General features: G+C 36.0%; 1 protein-coding gene across 6 annotated transcripts in view; it reads right to left on the reverse strand.

Annotated features, from left to right (window-relative positions):
* Nucleotides 1–21,385, reverse strand: part of dnc (phosphodiesterase dunce) — a 474,861-nt gene that overhangs the window by 155,839 nt on the left and 297,637 nt on the right. For 5 of the 6 annotated variants that reach the window (XM_065356110.1, XM_065356111.1, XM_065356105.1 and 2 more), the window contains one exon: nucleotides 20,367–20,399. The exons of the other annotated variant lie outside the window; for it this stretch is intronic. In XM_065356110.1, coding sequence (XP_065212182.1) covers nucleotides 20,367–20,399 — 33 coding nt within the window. The remainder of the gene's footprint in view (nucleotides 1–20,366; nucleotides 20,400–21,385) is intronic. 6 annotated transcript variants of the gene reach the window in all.

Here is a 21,385-nt window from a genome sequence, read left to right on the forward strand (position 1 = left end):
GTACCTACTCGTATACCTGTCACGGGTGCTCCGACTCGCAGACAGTTCAAAGTACACGAGATTGGATTTCGAATTGATTGCCAAAGTGAATTGAAATGCGGCGAGTTTTCCATTTTCGAAAACGCCAACGAGCTCGAGCACTCGAATAGGTAATAAAGTTCTAAATCCAGACTCGCGATAACGAGATATTTTTAATCCGAGTCGAGTTTTTTCTCTTCGAAAATTTCTTTTTACGTAAGCAACGATATCTACGCTTACGTAAGTCCAAATACCTATAATCATTCTAATCTAATCTTTTGAGTTGAATTGCGAGTGAAAATAAATTGAGGTGTTGGAGGTCATTTGATCGACTTAATTCAGAGCAGGGCCTCTACACATATGTCTATACCTATACTGAAATGGGGAAAAATTATTTTCATCGAGTTTTTTGCATTTATTCAACTATGAAAAATGTTTCCAAAATCAATTAGGTAAAATAGGTTTAATTTTATTTTTTGGAAAAGCGTTGGTACACAATTTTCAAAAAATTCGAGAAATTCAGACCGATCGAACAACAAAATGTACCGACGACGAGTAAATAAAATTACTCGCTTTAAAAATAATAATAATAATAAAAAAACCATTTTTACTCGAGCTATCTCGACGTTTAGCTGGTTATAATTTCAAATTAAGTTTGTATAATATTGCGGAAATGGCCGGATATCGTTCAGACGAAACGAATTATGCAATTTGTGCTACGTACAGTTATGTTGCAATGTTTGCAGGTCGATGAAATCGAAGGAATGCAAGTTACGTCCGTCCGTCTGTCCGTCCGTTCGTTCCAAGTGTACACTGTGCTGAATTTCTTATACCGTTTTGCGTCGCCGTTAATATTAAATATCCAAGAAGTTTAGTTTCCGTGCACTTTTTAGCCATTTCTGCCATTTTATCGATTTGTAATTTTCAACATAGGTAGGTAATGCATCTCGAGTACCCTTTTGCCCTGTATTTGCGTAAAGCGTGACGCAATTTCTTATCCCTGCGGGTTTCCAAGTTGTAGGTATAAATTTCTGTTTCCCAGTTGAAAAAATCCAATCATCCGATAGCGTAAAATTCTCAAATTATTCGTTCGCTATACCGCAGACAATGAGTCATTTTCACTAACAGCAATACATATTAGGAAAAGCTGGGGATGCGAGGAAGAAAAAAGAGATGTACCAACAACAACAACAACAACAACAGAATCCGAATGCAAATTCGCTAGAAAATTTTTTAAAAAGTTGGGTCAATTTCGGCGCCTCTACTTGTCAACATTTTATCGTAAATTTATTGGGCGGCTACGAGAACACTCGACTCGACTCGACGACGTACCTACTCGTAGCTCGTATAGTCACACTCGAGTGCATTTAAAATGAGAGAAAAAAAATTATCACCGTGTTCTTACTTACGAGTAGGTATGTACGTCTACGTAGATACTTTACACGACAAATGTTTTCAAAGTAATTCCCATTCGCAACAAACTATTTTGACGTTTTTATGGATTTTCATCGGGTTTTTTCATAACATTGTATTAGGTATTAATAAATCGCACAGATAACGCGTACGAACGAATATAAACTTACGGTACAAAGACGCAATTATTATTATTTTTTTCTCCCGTCGAAGCATAAATCAAGAATGTGAGCAAAAAAAAAGTTGCTTTTGTATAGGTACATAATCTACATATCTTGATTTACTCGTGATATATGTAGTATGTTTGGAAATACCTGCAATTCACGTAGGTACCGATATTACCTATTATTCCGTTATTACTTACTTTGTAAAATAATTTTTCTCTTCATAAGCAAAAAGCACGCCAGGTGTGTGACGAGAATACCTGCTGAGCATTGAAACCGCTAAAGTCGAACTCGAGCGATTGAAATTTTTGCTCGTTTGATTTGAGATATGGATCAGGGTGTACCACTTTATTTTGCAAAGTTGGAATTTTACAGCCCCCCCCAAATTGTTACTTTTTAATTTCTCCTCTTTCTCTAAAAAAAAGTGGCGCCGGTAGCCCTCCAAGTAAAAAAAAATAAAAAAAATAGACAAAAATTTCAATTTACGAAAATTCTTTGTTTCTGCGTCAGAATTTTTCCAAAAATCCCCTTCTCAAGGAAACATTTTCTCCGACCCTTCAAACTATGTTGGCCTCTAAAGAGCCCTTCAAAGTTGAAAAAAATCACAAAAAATGAGACTAAATCAAAATCAGAGGAAATTTTTTGAAATTTCCTATCATCTCTGAGCAGAATCCTACTTTTAAACAGGTCTTTTCGCAAACTAATCCTCGAAATTTGTAAGTCCATAATTTTTGTACCCCCCCCCCTCTCCACCAGAAACTACCAAAAAGAATTGATTTTTTTTGTATTATCTGTTTAAAAAGTCTTCTTTTTGTTCCACAAATCCGGATTTTTGACAAACTTGCTTACAAGGTTCTGATATTTTTTTTCTCCTGAAGCCAAAGTCAAAAAATGTCAAAAAGCGTTTGGCTTCGGGGAAAAAAATCAGAACCTTGTAAGCAGGCTTGTCAAAAATCCGGACTTCTGGAACAAAAAGTGGACTTTTCAAACAGATAATACAAAAATCAATTCTTTTTGGTAGTTTCTGGTGGGGGGAGAAGGTACAATGAACTTACAAATGTTGAGAATTAGCTTGCCAATCAAAAAGAAAGGGGAAAAAAGACCTGTTTAGAAGTATAAGATTCTGCTCAGAGATGACAAAATTTTCGATATCCACTGGTTATGTCTTGTACGGAGATGGGAGGGGGGGGGGGGGGGCTACGAGTAAACTTGGTGTATAAGTTGATTTTATCTAAATGGGGACTTGAATGAGGTGTTAGACATGGATAGTTTACAATTTTAAGGATTTTGTCTAATACGTAAGTACGTACTTAGACGATTTCTGATTTTGGCGAAATACAGATCTTTAAGCAGGAAATTTTTTCAAAAGTTCAGATTAGGAAGAGTTGAGTTCAAGTGCATAGAAATCAAATTCTCTACATTTACAAATAGACGCTGAAAAATTAGGAAAAAATTGAAAATCCTGACACAATGATGATCTGCTTATTAGCTTCCCATTTTTGACAAAAAAAAATAACCTTTTAGACAATTTTAGTAATTTTGGAACGAAACACCACTTTTCTACAATAATACTTACTGAGAAAAAAGCAAGACCTTTGACAAGTCTTGCAGAACCAGGATTTTTTGGTATTTTGAACAAAAATGAAGACTTTTCGAGATAATAGTCGAGCTTTTTGAGAAATGAAAAAAGTACCTAGGAATTTTAGACAATTTCAACCACAATTAGAAATTCCTGACGATTTTGAAAAAAACTAAAAAAAATGAAAGTTTGACAATTTTGACTACCTAGAATTAAAAATGTTCGGCAATTTTGACAAAAATTATCAAAATATTTCAAATTCTGGTCAAAATTGTCAAAAATTTCCAATTCTGGGCAAAATTGTCAAAAAAAAAAAAAACATTAGATATTTTGATCCAAATTGTCAATAATTTTTAACTTTGTCAAAATCGTCAGAGTTTTTAAATTGTAGACAAAATTATCAAAACTTTTTAATTTTGGACAAAATGGTCAAAAATTTTCAATTCTGGTCAAAATTGTCAAAAATAGTCTAATATAATTTTGGTCAAAATCGTCAGAAATAATATCTAATTTTAGTCAAAATTGTCAAAACTGTCAAAATTGTTTAATTTTGGTCAAAATTATCAAAAATTTCTAATGTTGGTCAGAATTGTCGAAAAAATTTCTAATTCTGGTAAAAATTGTCAAAATTTTTTTCTAATTTTGGTTCAAAATATTGTCAAAAAAATTATTCTTTTCAAAATTGTCAAAAATTCCTAATTCTGGTCAAAATTTGTCAAAAATTTCTAATTTTGGTCTAAATAGTCAAAAATTTCTAATTCTGGTCAATTGTCAAAAATCTGAAATTTTGGTTCAAATTGTCAATAATTTCCAACTTTGTTGTCAAAATTGTCAGAGTTTTTTAATTGTAGCCAAAATTATCAAAAATTTCTAATTTTGGACAAAACTGTCAAAATTGTTTAATTTTGGTCAAAATTGTTCAAACTTTCTAATTTTGGTCCCCTACTTCGATTTTTTCATATTTTGTAAAATTGACAGGCTCGCTGTTACCACTTATTTTTCACCGAGGGAGCTGAAAATTTCATGGCATGATCTTCTCACTCGAGGTAACAACTTTAGGGAAAGGGGGGCCAAAAAATTTTTTTTTTCACCATAAATATAAAAAAGGTACACCCTAACATGGATACAAATTTTCTTCCACTACCCCTCCGCTCTCCAAAGAAGGAAAAAATGTAATATGATCGCCCTCAATAACGCCTACTACCTATTATACTGTATTAAAACGTTATTTCAATTTTAGTAGGTATAGAGTCAGCTTTTTCACAAGATGAGCATCATTCTCCGGTAGTCAGATGCTCTAATTTAATTGTGTCGCGGTCGTGAGACTTACGATTGAAAACGGGCACGTCGACAAGTACATATTTGAAAAAATGAACACGTTTCTGCATTACGAGTGCGATTAATCCTTTTCCTGGTACATACTATAACGATCGTGCTGCTGTTTCTCTTTCAAGACAAGATTCTCTTCAAATTACAAATATTTTCTACTAAAGTGCACAATTTTGTGCGCGTGTATTATTTGCTGAAACTCTTTACTTCGCTGGTAGGTATTACAACAAAGTACCTACTCGTACGAGACCGATCAGGGAATCATCCGACGAAGACGCGAGAAGAAAATACTCGTAGTCGATGCGATGCTGATACCGCTGAATACGAGATTTTTATTTAATTGGCGCATCCTCTGCTCGCCATCGTTGTCGATAGACTATACGGTACCTACCTCGTCTCTACCTATCTACTCGTCGCACAGCACAGTAATTCCTCGCAAGTTAAAAATTATTTAGGTCAATTCGTTGGCGCATTGTTTCGACTAGAAGATACTCGTACACTACGATACCTACAAGAGATACGAGAGTCGAGAGTGTACGATCAGTGACATCTAGAATGTTTGCAGCGTTTACGAGTATCTAAGTATGCTTTTTCAATCCGCACGTTACTAAATCTTTATTACGTAATTAAATTTGCTTCGCTTCGCATCGCATCGTCGCTCAAAAATCCTCCAGCGCTACTTTATACTCGTACGTACTACGTAGTACGTACCATTGTACTCGTGTTTGTTGTTTTCTTCGTCTCGTACGAGCGACGAGCTTTCATAAAATTCATCGTATTTTCTCGCGATAACCGTACTGCTCATCATAAGACCATGAAAGGCAAGCAAAGCTCGTAAACGTATGGTAAAATAATGTCAATCGTGATACGGGTTATGGTATACGTTTACGTAGGATACAACCAGTCGTTGTACGAATATCTGCGAGTACCTACTTTCGTAGCGCAATTTAGCTTCTTATTGATGGAAAGGAACAGAGAAGGCACCTTTTATGAGTGAATAGAGACGATGATCGTGTCATCAACAAAAGCTTAAGTATTGCGATAGTTATGCTCCAAGCGTCCCAAATAGCATTCTGTTTCCGTTTCATTGAAAATATTATTAGGAAATTAAATTTCTCGAACTCGAATGTGAAAAAAAAGTCAAGCATCGAGCTGATAAGAATGAGGATGATTTTGTTCCTGGTTCTTAAAAGTCAGTCTTAATATCTAAAAGTCTATCTTATTATTCCGGCATATGACAATAGGAGTAATTGCACGTTGGCCTTACTTATAAAATTGCGGCCATTTTGATTGACAGGTCAGCCGAAATCGCAGATTTTGTGTTTCAACATAGGACTTGCACGAAATTTTTCAAACCTTACAAAGGTAGATCGAAAGATCATGTAAAAATTCATCACCTGTCAAAATTTCAAGTGCTAAAGTGCGTTTTTCGATTTTTGGTGAATTTTTGAAAATCCAATTTAGGCCAAAAATGAGGGAAAAAATCAAAATTTTAACAAATTGACCAAGAAACCTAAAATTTGGGATACACCCTATTTTCGACATGCCAAATCGATTGGAAGCTGTTTAAACCCGTTTTGAGCAGTTCTGGAGCCTTTAGCAGATTTTTAAAAGTCGAAATTTCCACAAAATTCCATCAAAGTGGTTCTGTAATAGTGACTGTAATCCAAGAGGAGCACCGGAATTGGATTTTCATTGCTGTTTTCTAGTTTTATGGGTTCCAAAAATTATTATTTTACAAAAATACCAACTTTTGAATGGTTTTGTGACTTTTGTGGATTTAAAATGTCCTTCAAATTAAATTTTTTCACGAACATTTTTCTTTTAATCTTTTCGTTGTGAAGGCTGAACTAACTAATTGTTTCTTTAAACGATACATTTGATTACACTCTGACCCAATTTTAAAAACTAAATTCAATGCGCTACGTAGTACTGCAGGTAAATTTCAAGTCGTTTTGGAGCCTCCAGCGTTTTTTTGAAAATTCCTGAAGCCTCCAGCAGATTTTCGAAACTTTAAATTTTCACAAAATTTCATCAAATGGAGATGGAAAAGCTGAAATTTACTCTACACTCCAATTTTAACACCCTCTGAAGACGACTTCAGGTGGGTTCAAGTCACTTTAGATCCTCCAGCGACTTTTTTGAAAATTACTGGAGCCTCCAGTAGATTTTTGAAACTTGGAATTCCCGCAACATTAATTCATCAAATGGAGTTGGCAAGCTGAAATTTACTTCGCAGACTACATGGGGTTTCAATTGGTTTTGAAGCTTCCAGCTACTTTTAGGAAATTTTCAATTTTCCAAAAGAACGTCATACAACCTTTCAAAAAGTCGCTGGAGGCTCCAAAACGACTAGAAAATCCACCAGCAGTCAACTTCGAAGCGCATTGAAACTAGTTTGCTGAATGAATTTCGACTCTCCATCTCAGTTTGATGAAATTTTGGGGAAATTTCAAGTTTCAAAAATCTACTGAAGGCTCCAGTAATTTTCAAAAAATTCACTGGAGGCTCTAAAATGATTTGAACCCACCTGAAGTCGTCTTCAGAGGGTGTTAAAATTGGAGTGTATAGTAAATTTCAGCTTTCCATCTCCATTAGATGAAATTTTGTGAAAATTCAAAGTTTCAAAAATCTGGTGGAGACTCCAGTAATTTTCAAAAAAGTCGCTGAAGGCTCTAAAATGACTTGAACCCACCTGAAGTCGTCTTCAGAGGGTGTTAAAATTGGAGTGTAGAGTCAACTTTGACTTTCTATCTCCGTTTGATGAAATTTTGGGGAAATTTCAATTTTCAAAAATCCACTGGAGGCTCCAAAACGACTTGAAATTTACCTGCAGTACTACGTAGCGCATTGAATTTAGTTTTTAGAATAAATTTCAGCTTTAAAACTCTACTTTGATGGAATTTTGTGGGAATTTCGAGTTTAAAAAATCTGCTGGAGGCTCCGAACTGCTCAAAAAGAGTTGAAATCGGTTCTAATCGATTTGGCATGTCGAAAATAGGGCATATCTCAAAGCTCAGCTTTCTTGGTCAATTTGATAAATTTTTGATTTTGTCCCGCATTTTTGGCCTAAATTCGATTTTCAAAAATTCACCAAAAATCGAAAAACGCACTTCAGCACTTGAAATTTTGACAGATGATAAATTTTTGCATGATCTTTCGATTTACCTTTGTAAGGTTTGAAACATTTCGTTCAAGTCCTATGTTGAAACGCAAAATTTGCGATTTTGGCTGACCTGTCAATCAAAATGGCTGCCATTTTGTAAGTACGGCCAACTTTTTTTGGGAAAGTTTGCTTTAAAATTTTCCTTAGGATGTCCCTTTTAAGAAAAAAGTTGTCCCGGAGGATCAGGGGTGGGGGTGGGGTGGGGTGGGTGCAATTACTCCTATTGTCATATGCCGGACTATATCGCGAGAAAGATTTTTTTAAATTTTAAAACCACGAATTCTTCATTTGAAAAAAAATTTTCTCAATACATACTTATGTATGCACAATTGTACATGGATACCATTAGATTTCCAATTGTCGGTGTTTCATATTTTCTTTCCAATAGCACGAGCATCCCAAAACCATATCCATGTTTAAAAGAAATAAGGTGTATGGTTCACGATTTCTCATCGCAAATCATGCCAATAAAATTACTGCACTCGGACAATTTCCACTGCCCAGTGCCCAGGCCCGTATTCTACCCAACTAAATTGTTTCTACAGTAAAAATCGTTTAATGTTATAACGTTTGTCCCAGCCCATTTTAATAACATTAAGCGGCTTATAACACAAACCGATTGAACAAAAAAGTGATTTTTTTCCAAAAATTTTTATATGGTCAATTTTTTACTAAATATGAAGAGTGATATTCCAAAACTCGCTTTGTCCATTTTTATCAAAGTTGGGTTTTCAGCAGTACCTGGTAAATGAAGTATGAACTCACATTCCTACATCATCAACCTACCAAAATGAGGTGTTAAACTCACCTAAATAGCCAATTCACTAAAAATTAAAAAAAAAATAATGTTCCAAAACGCGCTTTGTCCATTTTTATTGAAATTTTTTTCAACAGGATTTAGTGGATGAAGTGTATACCTACACTCCTACATCATAAATCCGCCCAAATAAAGTGCTAAACTCGCCTAAAAAGCCGATTAACCCGTTTAAAGGAAAACTGTTTTTCCTCTTTCCTGAAAAGTTGTGAAAACAAAGCGAGTTTTGGAATATCACTCTTCATATGTAGTCATTGAACTAAAATTTCACAAGAATTGTGAGAAAAAGTGTTGAAAATAGGTTGAAACTTCAGAAAGTTATGAAAAAAGTATCAAAAAATGATGTGAATAAAAAAAAGACTGAAATTTCAAAAAAAATAGGCAAAAACTGGGTGAAAAAATGTTCAAAACATTTTAAAATTACATAAAAATGCTTAAAATTCACTTAAAAGTTATAACATTATCCGATGCTCTAATTACAATAACCGATGGAATTTCAATGTAATGAGATGTAAAAGATCGGGACCGGACGATTTTAATAACATAAAGCGATTTATAACATTACCCGTTATAATAATAAGCGATTTTTACTGTATTTCTAGGTACGGTCGTCTATTCCACCACATTCGCTCGTTCGGAAATTTATGTATTAAGCAACAAGTGCACTTTTTCTTGAACCACGGGTACAATTCTTCTTTCTTCTTCGTTTTCCATTTCCAGTCTCCTTGAGAAACACCTTCTCCAAGGGTGCGTATTTTTTATACGAGTACACTCGCAGCTCACCAACGAACGGACCCCACTTACTTACTACCTACGTAATTTGTAGACGAATGAGAAAATTCTCAAGTAGAAAATTTGTCGATATAATGGTTTTCCTCTTTTTTTTTTCTTCTTCTTCTTCAACGAAAAAGGCGAAACATGCCACAGCTCGTGGTTCGTTTCCTCGATTCGCATCATTATTGAGCGTTTACACGACCAAACAGACGGACGAACGGACGCACCTCGTCGGTATAATGATATCCTCGAACGATGAAATTATTTGCCGAAATGCGCGCCCCATTTAGTCCCCGTCAGGGGAACAGAACAGCAGTTCATTAAAAAGCAGTCAGCCATTAAGCCTACATGCACTTACTGTAGTAAATGGCGGTCTTTCGTTATTCAGTACTCGAGTACGATATGGTATCGGAAAATACGAATACAAATTGATCAATTCCGTTTTCCTTCCGGTGGCGATTGTAATTATCCAACAGAATCGTAAAAATTGGAATTAATTTTTAGCAACGTTGAAAAAAAAAGTTGTTGGTCAATTTTCAAAAGAAATTTCAATAATTAAAAAATAGGTACCTACTACCTACCATCCATCAATAAAGATTTCCACCAGACAGAGTCGAAACTTTGGTATCACAGGTAGTGTATTTTCTTTACTCAAACACTCAACTGCTTCAATAGCTATACCTACTTAGGTACCTAAATATATAATGGAGACTAAGTAAAGGAAAAAATGTATCTTTTTTCATTTGAAAAACTTTTCGAATTATTTTGACGTTATGCAGTCTGGATATAAGTTGTTATAAAAGTTTGATCACCTCGATAAATCATTAGGATTTTCTACTTCCATCTACAAATACTCGCTAGAAAAGCCAGCCAATTTCTTTTCTTCCTCTCTATTATTTTTCTGACAGTTACGCAGCTAAACACATAACGTACGAATTCCAAAAGACACGGATAAACTTCTCCCTAAATGTTTGAAAAAAATGGAGAAATTTTTAGCAAAAAAAAAAAAAAAAAATGTTTTTCAGGTAGGTAAAATTATAATTTCAGCAAAATTTCACGCCTTTATATGGTACTTCCTCTCAACACCTCGCCGTTTCAGAGGCCAATTTAAACTTTCAAAGTCGACCAAAATTTCTCCATTCATTTTTCGTTCCATACGTACTGAAATGTTTGTAGGTAGTAGGTACATATTGTTCTCGAATAATATTTTGAAAACTTTGAAACCTTGATCAACTTGAATTTGAGAAATTAAAACAATTTCAACGTCAATTTTCAAACAGCTTTTAAAACTTTCTCACGAACGGTTCTCTCATAATTCGACACAATTTGAACGTGATGACGTCAGTGACTTCATTATTTTCGACACTTTTACTCGGCTTTTGAAAATTTACACCTATTTTTTTGACTTATAAGTACTTAACAGTTTTTTTTTTTTTTTTTTTTTTTTTTTTGAAACAAGAATTCCATTTTGATGAACGATAAACATTTTTGTGATTTTTCTATTTTGGCAAACCCTGATCTACCGAAGAATCATCGATATTATTGAATGAATCTACATAGCACTGTATAGCAACGTTTCCAATTTACGTCGCGTCGCTTGTCAAAACCATCCCAAAAACACGCGTCTACTCGTAATACCTCGTACTAGTCATGTTCAAATTGGAAAGTTCACAACTGACAATTATTTAATTTGGCGAGTCGAACTACCGTTAGCCATTCGTATTCTGCCGTCATCGCGAAGAGCTTCGGACACAAGCGGGCGATTAATTGAATTTTTACAGCTGTTCTGTTGCTAGCTGCGTTATTCACGTAGGTAACGCGATGTGCGACACGAATTCAATAGGCTCTAAATGTGGGCAAGGTATCCATACGATATCCAAAAATACATCGTCGTTCGAACATTTTACAAGCGGAGCTTCATTTTTCGAATTTTGCCCAATTTTTCACGATTCAAAAGCTCGCCAATACGTCACCACAAAAGGAACCCTTTTGAAGTCACATCTCTCCGATTTGAATGAAACCCAAAGATCACGTTTTAAAACCTCCGTAACCAAAATTTCCAGTTCTTAAGTTGATTTTTGAATTTTTGCAACATTTTTGAAAAGTTATTTCCAAAAATTCAAAAAAGCTGTTTTAAGGACGATTTTTATCATTCATCGTGAAATAGAGAATTTTTTCAGCATAACAAACAAATCTGGAGGTTTCAAAATTTTTCAGCCCATAGCAATTTAAGATTTTTAAAATCTTCAAAAATTTGCCAAAATCCTAGAATAAATTTTAGTGCCCGAAATTTTCCAAAATTCGTCGAACCTGATTTCGAACCTGCGTTGATGTTAAAGTTGTGAGACCAACTAATAAACTGTATCCCATTGAAATAAATTAAGTTGCGAACGTCGTCGCTAAATTTTATTATGATTATTATTATTATTATTTATTTATTTATTTTTTTAAATGTAATTTTATTTCCCTCTATTATTTCTTTTATACTTATATATTTTTTTCTTTCATCGGGGAATGGATAATGCAAGTTCAAAAAGTTCCCTCTTCAGTTTATTCAAACATAGGTAGGTAACGACCATTTTAAATTGAATGAAAATTCAAGACACACGTTTAAGCAATGCAGGACGAGATTTTGAAAACAATTGTCCGTCGTATCCGAGTCCTAAACGAAGACGAACCGTCGCCGAGTCATTTTGACCGACTACCTACCAACTGCGTTCTCGTTCATTAACTAAATTAACAACACAATAGGTACAACAAATCGTATCAGCGAAGTCTCAACTTGTACTACGTTGAAAAATGACGACAAAAATACGGTAGATAAGGCACCTAGTACCTACTTTATTCGAAACGAGCTAAAATATCGTAAGATTATAGGTACGTACAAAATAATACAAATAACACAATGGTACTCGTGTAACGTGTAAATACCCTAGGTTCGCGAGCTGCGCACGATGAAAGCATTTACGTTAAATTTCTCTGGCTGCTGTCGGCCAGAACGGCGAAGAGACGTACAGGCAGAGACGGACGTTGCTTTTTCCGCTGTTTCCTGCCGTATTAAAAAGAATACTCTGTATAAACTTTAATCCGTTCAACGTTAAATTTGAATTACTCTATACGCTTCATTTAGTTATAAAATTCATTCTCCGTTGTATGTAAACCTGTTTGTGAATATAAAAACACAATCCACCTTGACCTCTCGTAATTAAAAACAACCTATTAGCTCGACTTTAGCGTTAGAAGGATAAATAACGCCGCGTCAGGCGCCGGTACCGCATAACACACTACACACATCCCAAAGGGTACGATTCATTTAACTTTCCAACTTAATTTTAACGTTAGGTATATTTTTTCACCTTTACTCTATACATGTTACTCGTACATCTACATACCGCATTTCCATACTGCCTTATAAATTTTCATAAGTATTAGAAGGAACTTATAATATCGTACGCGTACGAAGCAGCGAAAAATTTGTTGAAAAACAGCGTATAATATGTACTTATAAAAAAAAGAGATAAAAACTGGAATTTTTTACTTTCCACATTTTTTTTATTATTATTTTTTTTACCACTCGATAGTAATTTTAAAAGGAAATGTTTTTATTTCTGCTGTTCGAGTTGTGATTCAGACACCTGGTCGACCTAATTTTATTTGATGTTTTTTTTTAAAACTTTCATCGAAGACTACGATTTTGCCAACAGCAGGTGTTCGATTCGGTGTTAATAAATACGTAATTATAATCACCACCACGATATACCTATAATGTACATTAGAAGTTGTCATTCGCAGTAACCTAAAATTAAGTAACTACCTAGTCCTAGGTATATATTTGCAGTTCTACTTTTTTTTGATTTTTTATTTCGCTGATTTCAAGTTGAAAGTTGGAGAGAAGCAAGTGCCAGCAAATACTAAGTAAGTATACCTAATGACAATAAACAGAGGCAATTCAATTTTTTGAAATTGTAATATACGATAGTGCGAGAAATGACGCTAAGAGCAAAGTCATGTTTGTGCTTAGAAACAACTCGCAGAAAAACCAACCTTCGTCTCCATATTCCAACTTGAGAAATTCTCAATTTTTTATAAATTGGTACCTAGACACTGAGAAAACTAAAAACAAGTAAATTACTAGGTAGAAGATTTTGAGATTTTGGTTAATCGCTTTAGGGCCCACTTTCAACATGATGAAGAAAAGTGTTTTTTGGAGACGCTGCTTCTTCATATAAAAATATTAAGGAATATTTTTTGAAACGCGAGATCGACCTATGGGAACTTTTATTTTGTTATAACTCTGCCATTTTTCATCAGAAATGTAATATTTTGCAAGTGGAGTGATTCTCCAGCGTATTTACATCGACCAATAAGTACCGACGATCTGTAACATTCATTTTCTAGATGAGCCAAAATTACTCGCAAGACGACAACTACGTATTTTTGAGGAAAATGTTCGTGTACTGAATCGCTCACCACAGCAGTCCCCCCCCCCCCCTCAAAATGAAACCGAAGTAAAATTTTTTCATCTGAAGTATTCTCAGCCTTCGTTATTATTCGACAGAATATTTATTTTGTGAACTATCCACCATATCATTAAACTGATATGAAATGTTAAGACTTGAAATTGTATAGAAACCGCGCCTGGCGCAGAAGCCTTCATGAACTAAGCTGCTGTTTTGTGAACTGGCATTTTCATCATAGATCCGGGCTCAGAACGCCTTTTCCCACTATTATTGAAATTACTTTTAATTTAACGAACTTGAATTTTTAGAAAAGCTCCTGGCGCAGAACTCCCCTCCCCATCATTCGACTGAACTTTGATTTATTGCAACGAAATTTTCACTATAGCTCCTGGCGCAGAATCCTATCCTCAATCACTCGAAAGAACTTTCCATTTTGTGTGCTAAATTTTCACCATGGCGCCTGGCGCAGAAGCTCCCATTGCTATTACGAACTCGACATGAATTTTTGTGCACTGATTAGGATAAACTGACATTTTCACCGCAGCTCTTGGCACAGAATTCCTTCTCCCATTATTATTAAAATGAATATTTTTCATTCCATGTAAGTACCTATTAAAATGTTTACAGTTCCTCCAGGTGCAGAACTTCTCATTTTTATCACCATACTGAGATTTGATTTGATGAACTCAAATTTTGGAAAGACTCCTGGCGCAGAACCCCCTCTTCCATAATTGAAATTGAAATAGAATGAACTGAGATTTTCACCGCAGCTCTTGCTACAGAATTCTCTGCCTTCAGCATCAACCTGAACATTGATTCTCCTTCCAAAGACTGATATTTCCACAGTAGCTTCTGGCGCAGAACTCCCTCTTCCATAACCAAACTGAACTGAAATTTTCGCAGTGGCTCCTGGCGCAGAACCCATTCTTCCATAATTGATCTAAAATTTAATGAACTGAAATTTTCATCGCAGCTCCTGGCGCAGAACTCCCCTCACTCATCATCAAGCTGAACATCAATTCTCCTATAAGGAATGATAGTTTCGCAGTAGCTCCTGGCGCAGAACTCCCTGACCCATAACCAAACTGAACTAGAATTTTCACAATGGCCCCTGGCGCAGAACCCACTCTTCCATAATTGAACTGATCTGAAATTTAATAAACCAAGATTTTCGCTGCAGCTCCTGGCGCACAACTCCCCACCACTGTAATCAAACGGAATGCTGATTGCGTGCACTGAAATTTTAAAAGCGGACCTTGGCGTAGAACTGAAAAATGTCAACAGCAGCTCCCACGCCGGACCCCCTCTTCCATAATTGAAATCAGCTCTTTAAATGAATCTTCAATTTCACGAACCAAAATTTCCATAGCAGCGCCTAATGCGGTCACCTTTCAAGGCCGTCTAACTGGACTTTAATTATTGAACCAGAACTTTCAATTCAGCGCCTGGCGCAGTAGCCATCGCAGCCACTAACTATACCTACTCTTGTTTCGTGAACTAAAATTATCTACACTGCGCCTAGCGCACAACTCTTTACCGCAAAAACGACTCAAATTGCCCAAATTTTAACACCCCTACGATGGACAAATCAACGGGAAAAAAGTTATTCTAGCGAAGAGGCATTCACACAGCTGGCAAGGCGCTATAATCGACCATCGAAATGAGATACTACTTTAATCAAAATTTTCACACGTAGCATCGTTTCATCCATCACTAAAAATGCTCCGTCATTATGATAATAAATGCTACTATTTTTCGCACCCTGATTTTTTCGCAGGTTCTAGCCAGTTGCCACTCGACCACCGCTCTTCCCTAATACGCGTACCTACAACTACGTAGAAAAGAACCTTCACCTCGGTTAAATACATTTCGGTTCGGTAAATTTATTGTAAAAAATGACAACCAAAAACCAAAACCGTATCAGTTTTAATACATTAGAAAGCTTTCCATATCGCAGCGGGCGATGTCGGCCAAACTTTAAATTTAATCAAAATCATCGTCATAATACGTATTACGAGAAGTGCCAACGACGACGCGACGCGATGATACAATACTCAATGGACGCCATTTGAACCACTTTCAGCTGCAACGTAAACCATACGCTGAACCCCTCCCGCCATCTCGCTTACCTACCGCGACTATGACGTTAATAAATTTGCCTATCTAGGCGTATTTACGGCGCGGTGACTCAACTATACCTACATAATGTGTAGTACTCGTACATACACCACACCTTACTCGCTCGCTCTTCTTTCCGCGATCTGCATAAGTAATCGAAAACACGATAGCATGCTAATTATGCATACCTAATAAGTACCTATAGAAAAACATAAGTATTCTTCGCTCACCTTTATCGATTTCAGTTCTGCTTTCTTTATTATTTCTTCACCCAACCCGCTGGTTTTTACGAGTAATTCGAAAACTTTAATTAAATACGTCAAATAAAAATACAACCTACTCGCTGATACATTCAAAATTCGTGAACGCTTGCAATCTTTTGTAAGCGAGCTGCGTCATTATTATCGAGCAAATATGCCTAAACTTGAATACCTTTTCCGCAACAAAAGTCTACTTAGTACCTCGAATCGCAGTCGCTTAACTGCGCAGTGTCGGCATCTGGTACATTTTCGTTGAATTTTCACATCATTTTTCGCTCTATCCTTCTACAACGAATAGTCGAAAGATGGCGCTCGGAGCAGACTTTCCCCAATCCTGGCATATTTTCATTTTCACGATAACGTAACACGACGTTTGAAAATTCCATATCGCCTTATTATACCTAACAATTGTTATTTCGAGACTTAATTGCTTCTTTAAATAAAGCGAGAGATTTCCTCGACAAATTTAATGTCGTCTCGAAATGAAATTCCAAGAATTTTAGTCGGCGTTTAATTAATTCGTAATAAAACTCGAAATTGTTCCATTTATTTTTCGTCGGTCGTCACCTTTTTTCTTTCTCGGATTAAGGGATGAACGAGGGATTGGGATAAAATAGACGAGTTTGAAGCAGGGGTGATGGTACGAGTAGATTCATTTTGAACATTTTTCCAGTTTTTCGGCTCAGTGGCCAGTATTTTGTTGCAGGTGAGTTGAAAATAATTTGCATAACGCTATACTCGCGTATTCATTTCGCTATACACAAGTGTTAATGAATACAAGTACGTAATATTTTACTTTGGGAAAATTACACGTGGGTCATTTTATGTTGGTTTGACAGATTTTTCGCATATCTGAGCGTCCATTGATTTTTTTCAGAATTTTTTATGAGGTCGTGTTGATCTGTGAAAATAGAACACTGAATATTGAAAAAAGAAAACTAAAAGTTTTGTTTTGCAGCTCTGCAGAATTTACTAAAAATTGAGCCTAGATGTAACGATGATGGCAGAGTAGGTATATGCCCGTAAATCAAGCACTGCGACGATAGTTTCAGTATGGCTATGCAAATAAAATTTGTTTAAAATAATGGGGGAGGTAGTTCTGCACCAGAATCTGCTGTGAAAATTTTAGTTCAGTTCAATTATGGCAAAGTGGGTTCTGCGCCAGGAGCGTCGGTGAAAATTTCAATTCATGGAATCAAAGTTCAGCTTAATGATATCTCAGTTCATTAAATTTCCGACTAATTCAATTATGGAGAAAGGGGGAGGGGGGTTCTGGGCCGAGGGCATCCGTGAAGATTTTAGTTACGTTTAGAGGTGGAGGAAAGATATTAGCACCAGGAGCTGCTGCGATAATATTAGTCCTTGAAAGGAGAATTGAACTTTATCTAACGATGAAGGTAGGGAGTTCTGCGCCAGGAGCTGAAGTGAAAATCTCAGTTAATTGAACTTCAGTTCAGTTCAATTATGGAAGAAGGGATTCTGCGCCAGGAGCACCTGTGGCCATTCTGATTCAGTTGAGTTAAGGAGGAGGGAGTTCTGCGCCAGGAGCTGATGGGAAAATTTCAATTCATCACATTCGAAGTTCATTTCAAAGAAAGTGGGGAAATGAGTTCTGCAACATATGGAGTTGCAATAAAAGTGTTAGCTCAAGTGATGAAAGTTTGATGCACAACTGAGGGGGGGGGGGCTTTTGCACCAGGAGTATTAATGAAATTTTGGTTCATAAAATAAATTCAATTTCAGGGTAATGAGGGTGCAGGCTACAAGCTACAGGCTATGGTGACAGCAGCAGCTGAGACGAGTGTTTCAAGGAACAAAAATTCATGTCAAGTTCAGAATGGCAGTGGGTGCTTCTGCACCAAGGCTTTCAGTGAAAATTTCATTCCTTGGAATAGGAGTTCAGATTGATGATGGTGATACAGAGTTCTGCGCCAGGAACCACTGTGTTCTGACCATTTAAGCGATTTTCAGGTCAATTATGAAGGTGGGGGTTCTGCGCCAGGAGCTCTTTGAAAATGTGAGCTCATCAAATCTCAGCGTGATGATAAAAATGAGTTGTGCGCCAGGAGCTGCTGTGAAATTTTAGCAGGTAGGTCGAAGCTGAAAAATGTCAGCTCATTTACCAAAGGTTCGACGCATGACCGTGGTTGGGCTTCTGCGCCAGGAGCCGCTGATAGAATTTCGGTTCATAAAATTCAACTTCATTTTAATAAGAGTGGAGGCCATTGTGACAGCAGCAGCAGCTGCGATGAGCGTTTCAGTTCATGAAAATTCACGTTGAGTTCATAATGGCAGTGAGGGGTTCTGCGCCAGGCGCTGCTGCGGTCAACATGTCAACGCATAGAATGGAAGTTCTGTGGAATGATGTGAGGGAGTTCTTCGCCAGGGGCTGCTGTGAAACTTTCAGTCTATTAAAATAAACTTCATTTTTCAATGACGAGAAGAAAGGGAGTTCTGCGCCAGGAGCTGCGGTAAAGAGGGTATGTAAGGCAAAAAGGGGTTTCTTTTCGTTTTGTTGCGTTTGATTTTTAGTGATATTCTTCAAATTTGAGAGCCTGGTAGTTCCAAAAAACGATATTACCTCACTTGAAAAATATATTTTCTCTTTCGGAAAGAAAACTCAATAGGAATCTAAAATCTTGTTTTGAAAATTTCCAATCTTTGAAAGTTAAAATTTACTTTAAAAACTTCAACTTTCAATATGATAGGGAAGTTCTACAGATCTTACTCGAGAACTCGACAAGACTTCATTCCAAGTTTTTAAGAGTTTAGTTGATGAAAATGCCAAGAGCCATCCTGGTGAAATGTTTCATGTAAAATTTCCTTAATTATTAATACAATTGATCCACATTTTAAGCGATCAAAAAAAAGTAAGAACGTTTCATACAATTTGTATTCATTAAATTTGGCTGAATTTCATCTTTTTTTTTTAGTGTTTTTAATGTAAATATTTGTAATTTTCAACACGTGCTCACAATGTTGTACGCTGTGATTTATTTCCCACGAAAAAAAATCACACCGAAATTAGGGCTTTACTCAAATTTTGACCCTCCCAAATCCAGTCATTGGTGAAAAAAAAATATCTATGTCAACAACAAATTTCAGTTAGGCAGGTATCTACTTACTTCAATTTTATCATTTTTTTTTTTTTGGCATGTAAAATGAATTGAACTGTAATCCAAAAATCGAAAATTGTTAGAAATTTGGCTCAGATGTGTACTTTTAGATGTTTTTTTAATTCGGTTCATTTCAAAATTACGATCGAATTTTCATTCCTATTTCCAATGTTGATTTCCAAATTGTAGGTACCACTTGTATAGAAATTATCATCGACTAAATTCAAAAATCATAATAGTACAACGAAGCCAGTCCCTATTTCAATTCACGAATCAACAAACTCAAAAAAGTCGATCACGATCGCGCAGCAACATAACGTCGAATAAATTGCCCTGGTAGTTCATCTTATACGCGTACGTATGTACATACAACGGAAACTCAACCATTTTCCATTTTCTGCAAATTTTCAAGCCATCAGTGGATAATCATGGTTTGGCAAGCATCGCGTGCTAATGCACCATACATTACGTACGCTTCACGTCCATTTTTCCATTACGCTAAAGTAAATTATTTACTTACTAAAAGAGGCGAGAGCACTATTTACAAGCGCTGAATTATAGGATACCAACATTACATACGTATATGTATAGTTTGTACATTATTATCGTAGAATAAATACATACCAAAAAAAAAAAAAAAAAGATAATGATACTAAATAAACCAAATTACGCAATCTACTCTGATAGGCGTCGTACTCGTATAATTCTGTACTGTAAGTTCAGTACAGCGCCTGAAACGCAGATAGCGTTACTTTACAGGGAAAAGTTGATGAAAGCTCTACCGTATGATACATGGCTAAACGCAAGCTCAAAGTTGCAGGTTAGGAACAGGTAGTTATTACGTAAACATGTAAGTATTTTATGATTTTTGGCGCGCTATAAATGTAAGTAGGCTAATGTACATACATACCTACATCATGATGCGAAAGGAAAGCTATAATATTTTTTTTTTTCGCAAGGTACTTACATAGGTATTTAAACTAACGCTGGGGTAATTGATAAAAAGCTGATTTTTTTTAGTATGTGAGTGAAATACGAGTAGGTATAGGTATACTCGGAGCGTGTTATTAGTAAGTGTATGTACGAATATATGTATAAATGAGAAACGATGCGAAAGCTTTGAGGCATTAACAATGCCAAAAATGATTAACTTACGATCGTTCCAATAATGTTTCCGATTCTTTTAGCCTGAAAACAAAATATATACGTAGAAATATAAAACGTTTACTAGAAATCATTTTAAGCGAACGCAAAATAGCCCATAATGCGACATATAAGGCTTTTCAAGCGACGATGCCATCTGTACCTTTATACCCTACGTATGGTGTGTACATATGTAGTACGTACACATATCCACCTGGTGTACTCGTATGTATTATCAGATACGAACCGAACTTTGCGCATTTGGTAACAGAAACTTAGCAGCATTCTCAAGTGCCAAGTTGAAAAAAACAGACTTTGAGGTCATACCACGTCTTATATTTTTGACATCAGTTTTGCTTGGAAAAAAGTTTGAGATGTTAGAAAAATGAAAACATTGGAAAAGCGAAAAATTCGAATGTAAAATTTTGCCTTCCACATGCCTTTTCCTTCTTGAAAAATATCCTGTTAAAAGTCCCGCTCAAGTCTCGCATTTTTATTTTGGGATTTTGTTACGACACCCTGACAATTCCTATCCTATAGAAAAGCAAAACCATTAAGTGGGACTGCAAGCTTGAAAACTCGCTTTAGTAGTCGATAACATATATACGTAGGTACCTATACTCGTAACAATTGAAATAATAAAACGTTACCTAATAACTGCGGATAGAAATCTCCATCGCAGCGAAAAGTGGCTACTTGTGCTTTACAAAATGAGGCGACTGGCAATATCATAGAGTCGTTAAGCTTCCCACGATCAGTAGGAAGGCGATGTACGACGTACGTATACGAGCACTTGCGTATTTTGAATGTAGGCAAGAGCCCCGAGTATACAATATTCGCTAAATACCTCTGGCTGTAGCTCTCGCTATGCCACCTATCCGCATTGAAATCCGGTAACCACGAAACGTTGCTCGTTCAACTGCCTCTTTTTCATCTGTACCACTAACACGCGAATACCTTCGAAATCAAGCGTAGGCAACCATACAAACACGATATTCGTTAACCCAAAAAGCTACGCGAACTTGTTTCAC

Source organism: Planococcus citri, chromosome 3, assembly GCF_950023065.1.
Source record: "Planococcus citri chromosome 3, ihPlaCitr1.1, whole genome shotgun sequence".
Classification (NCBI taxonomy): domain Eukaryota; kingdom Metazoa; phylum Arthropoda; class Insecta; order Hemiptera; family Pseudococcidae; genus Planococcus; species Planococcus citri.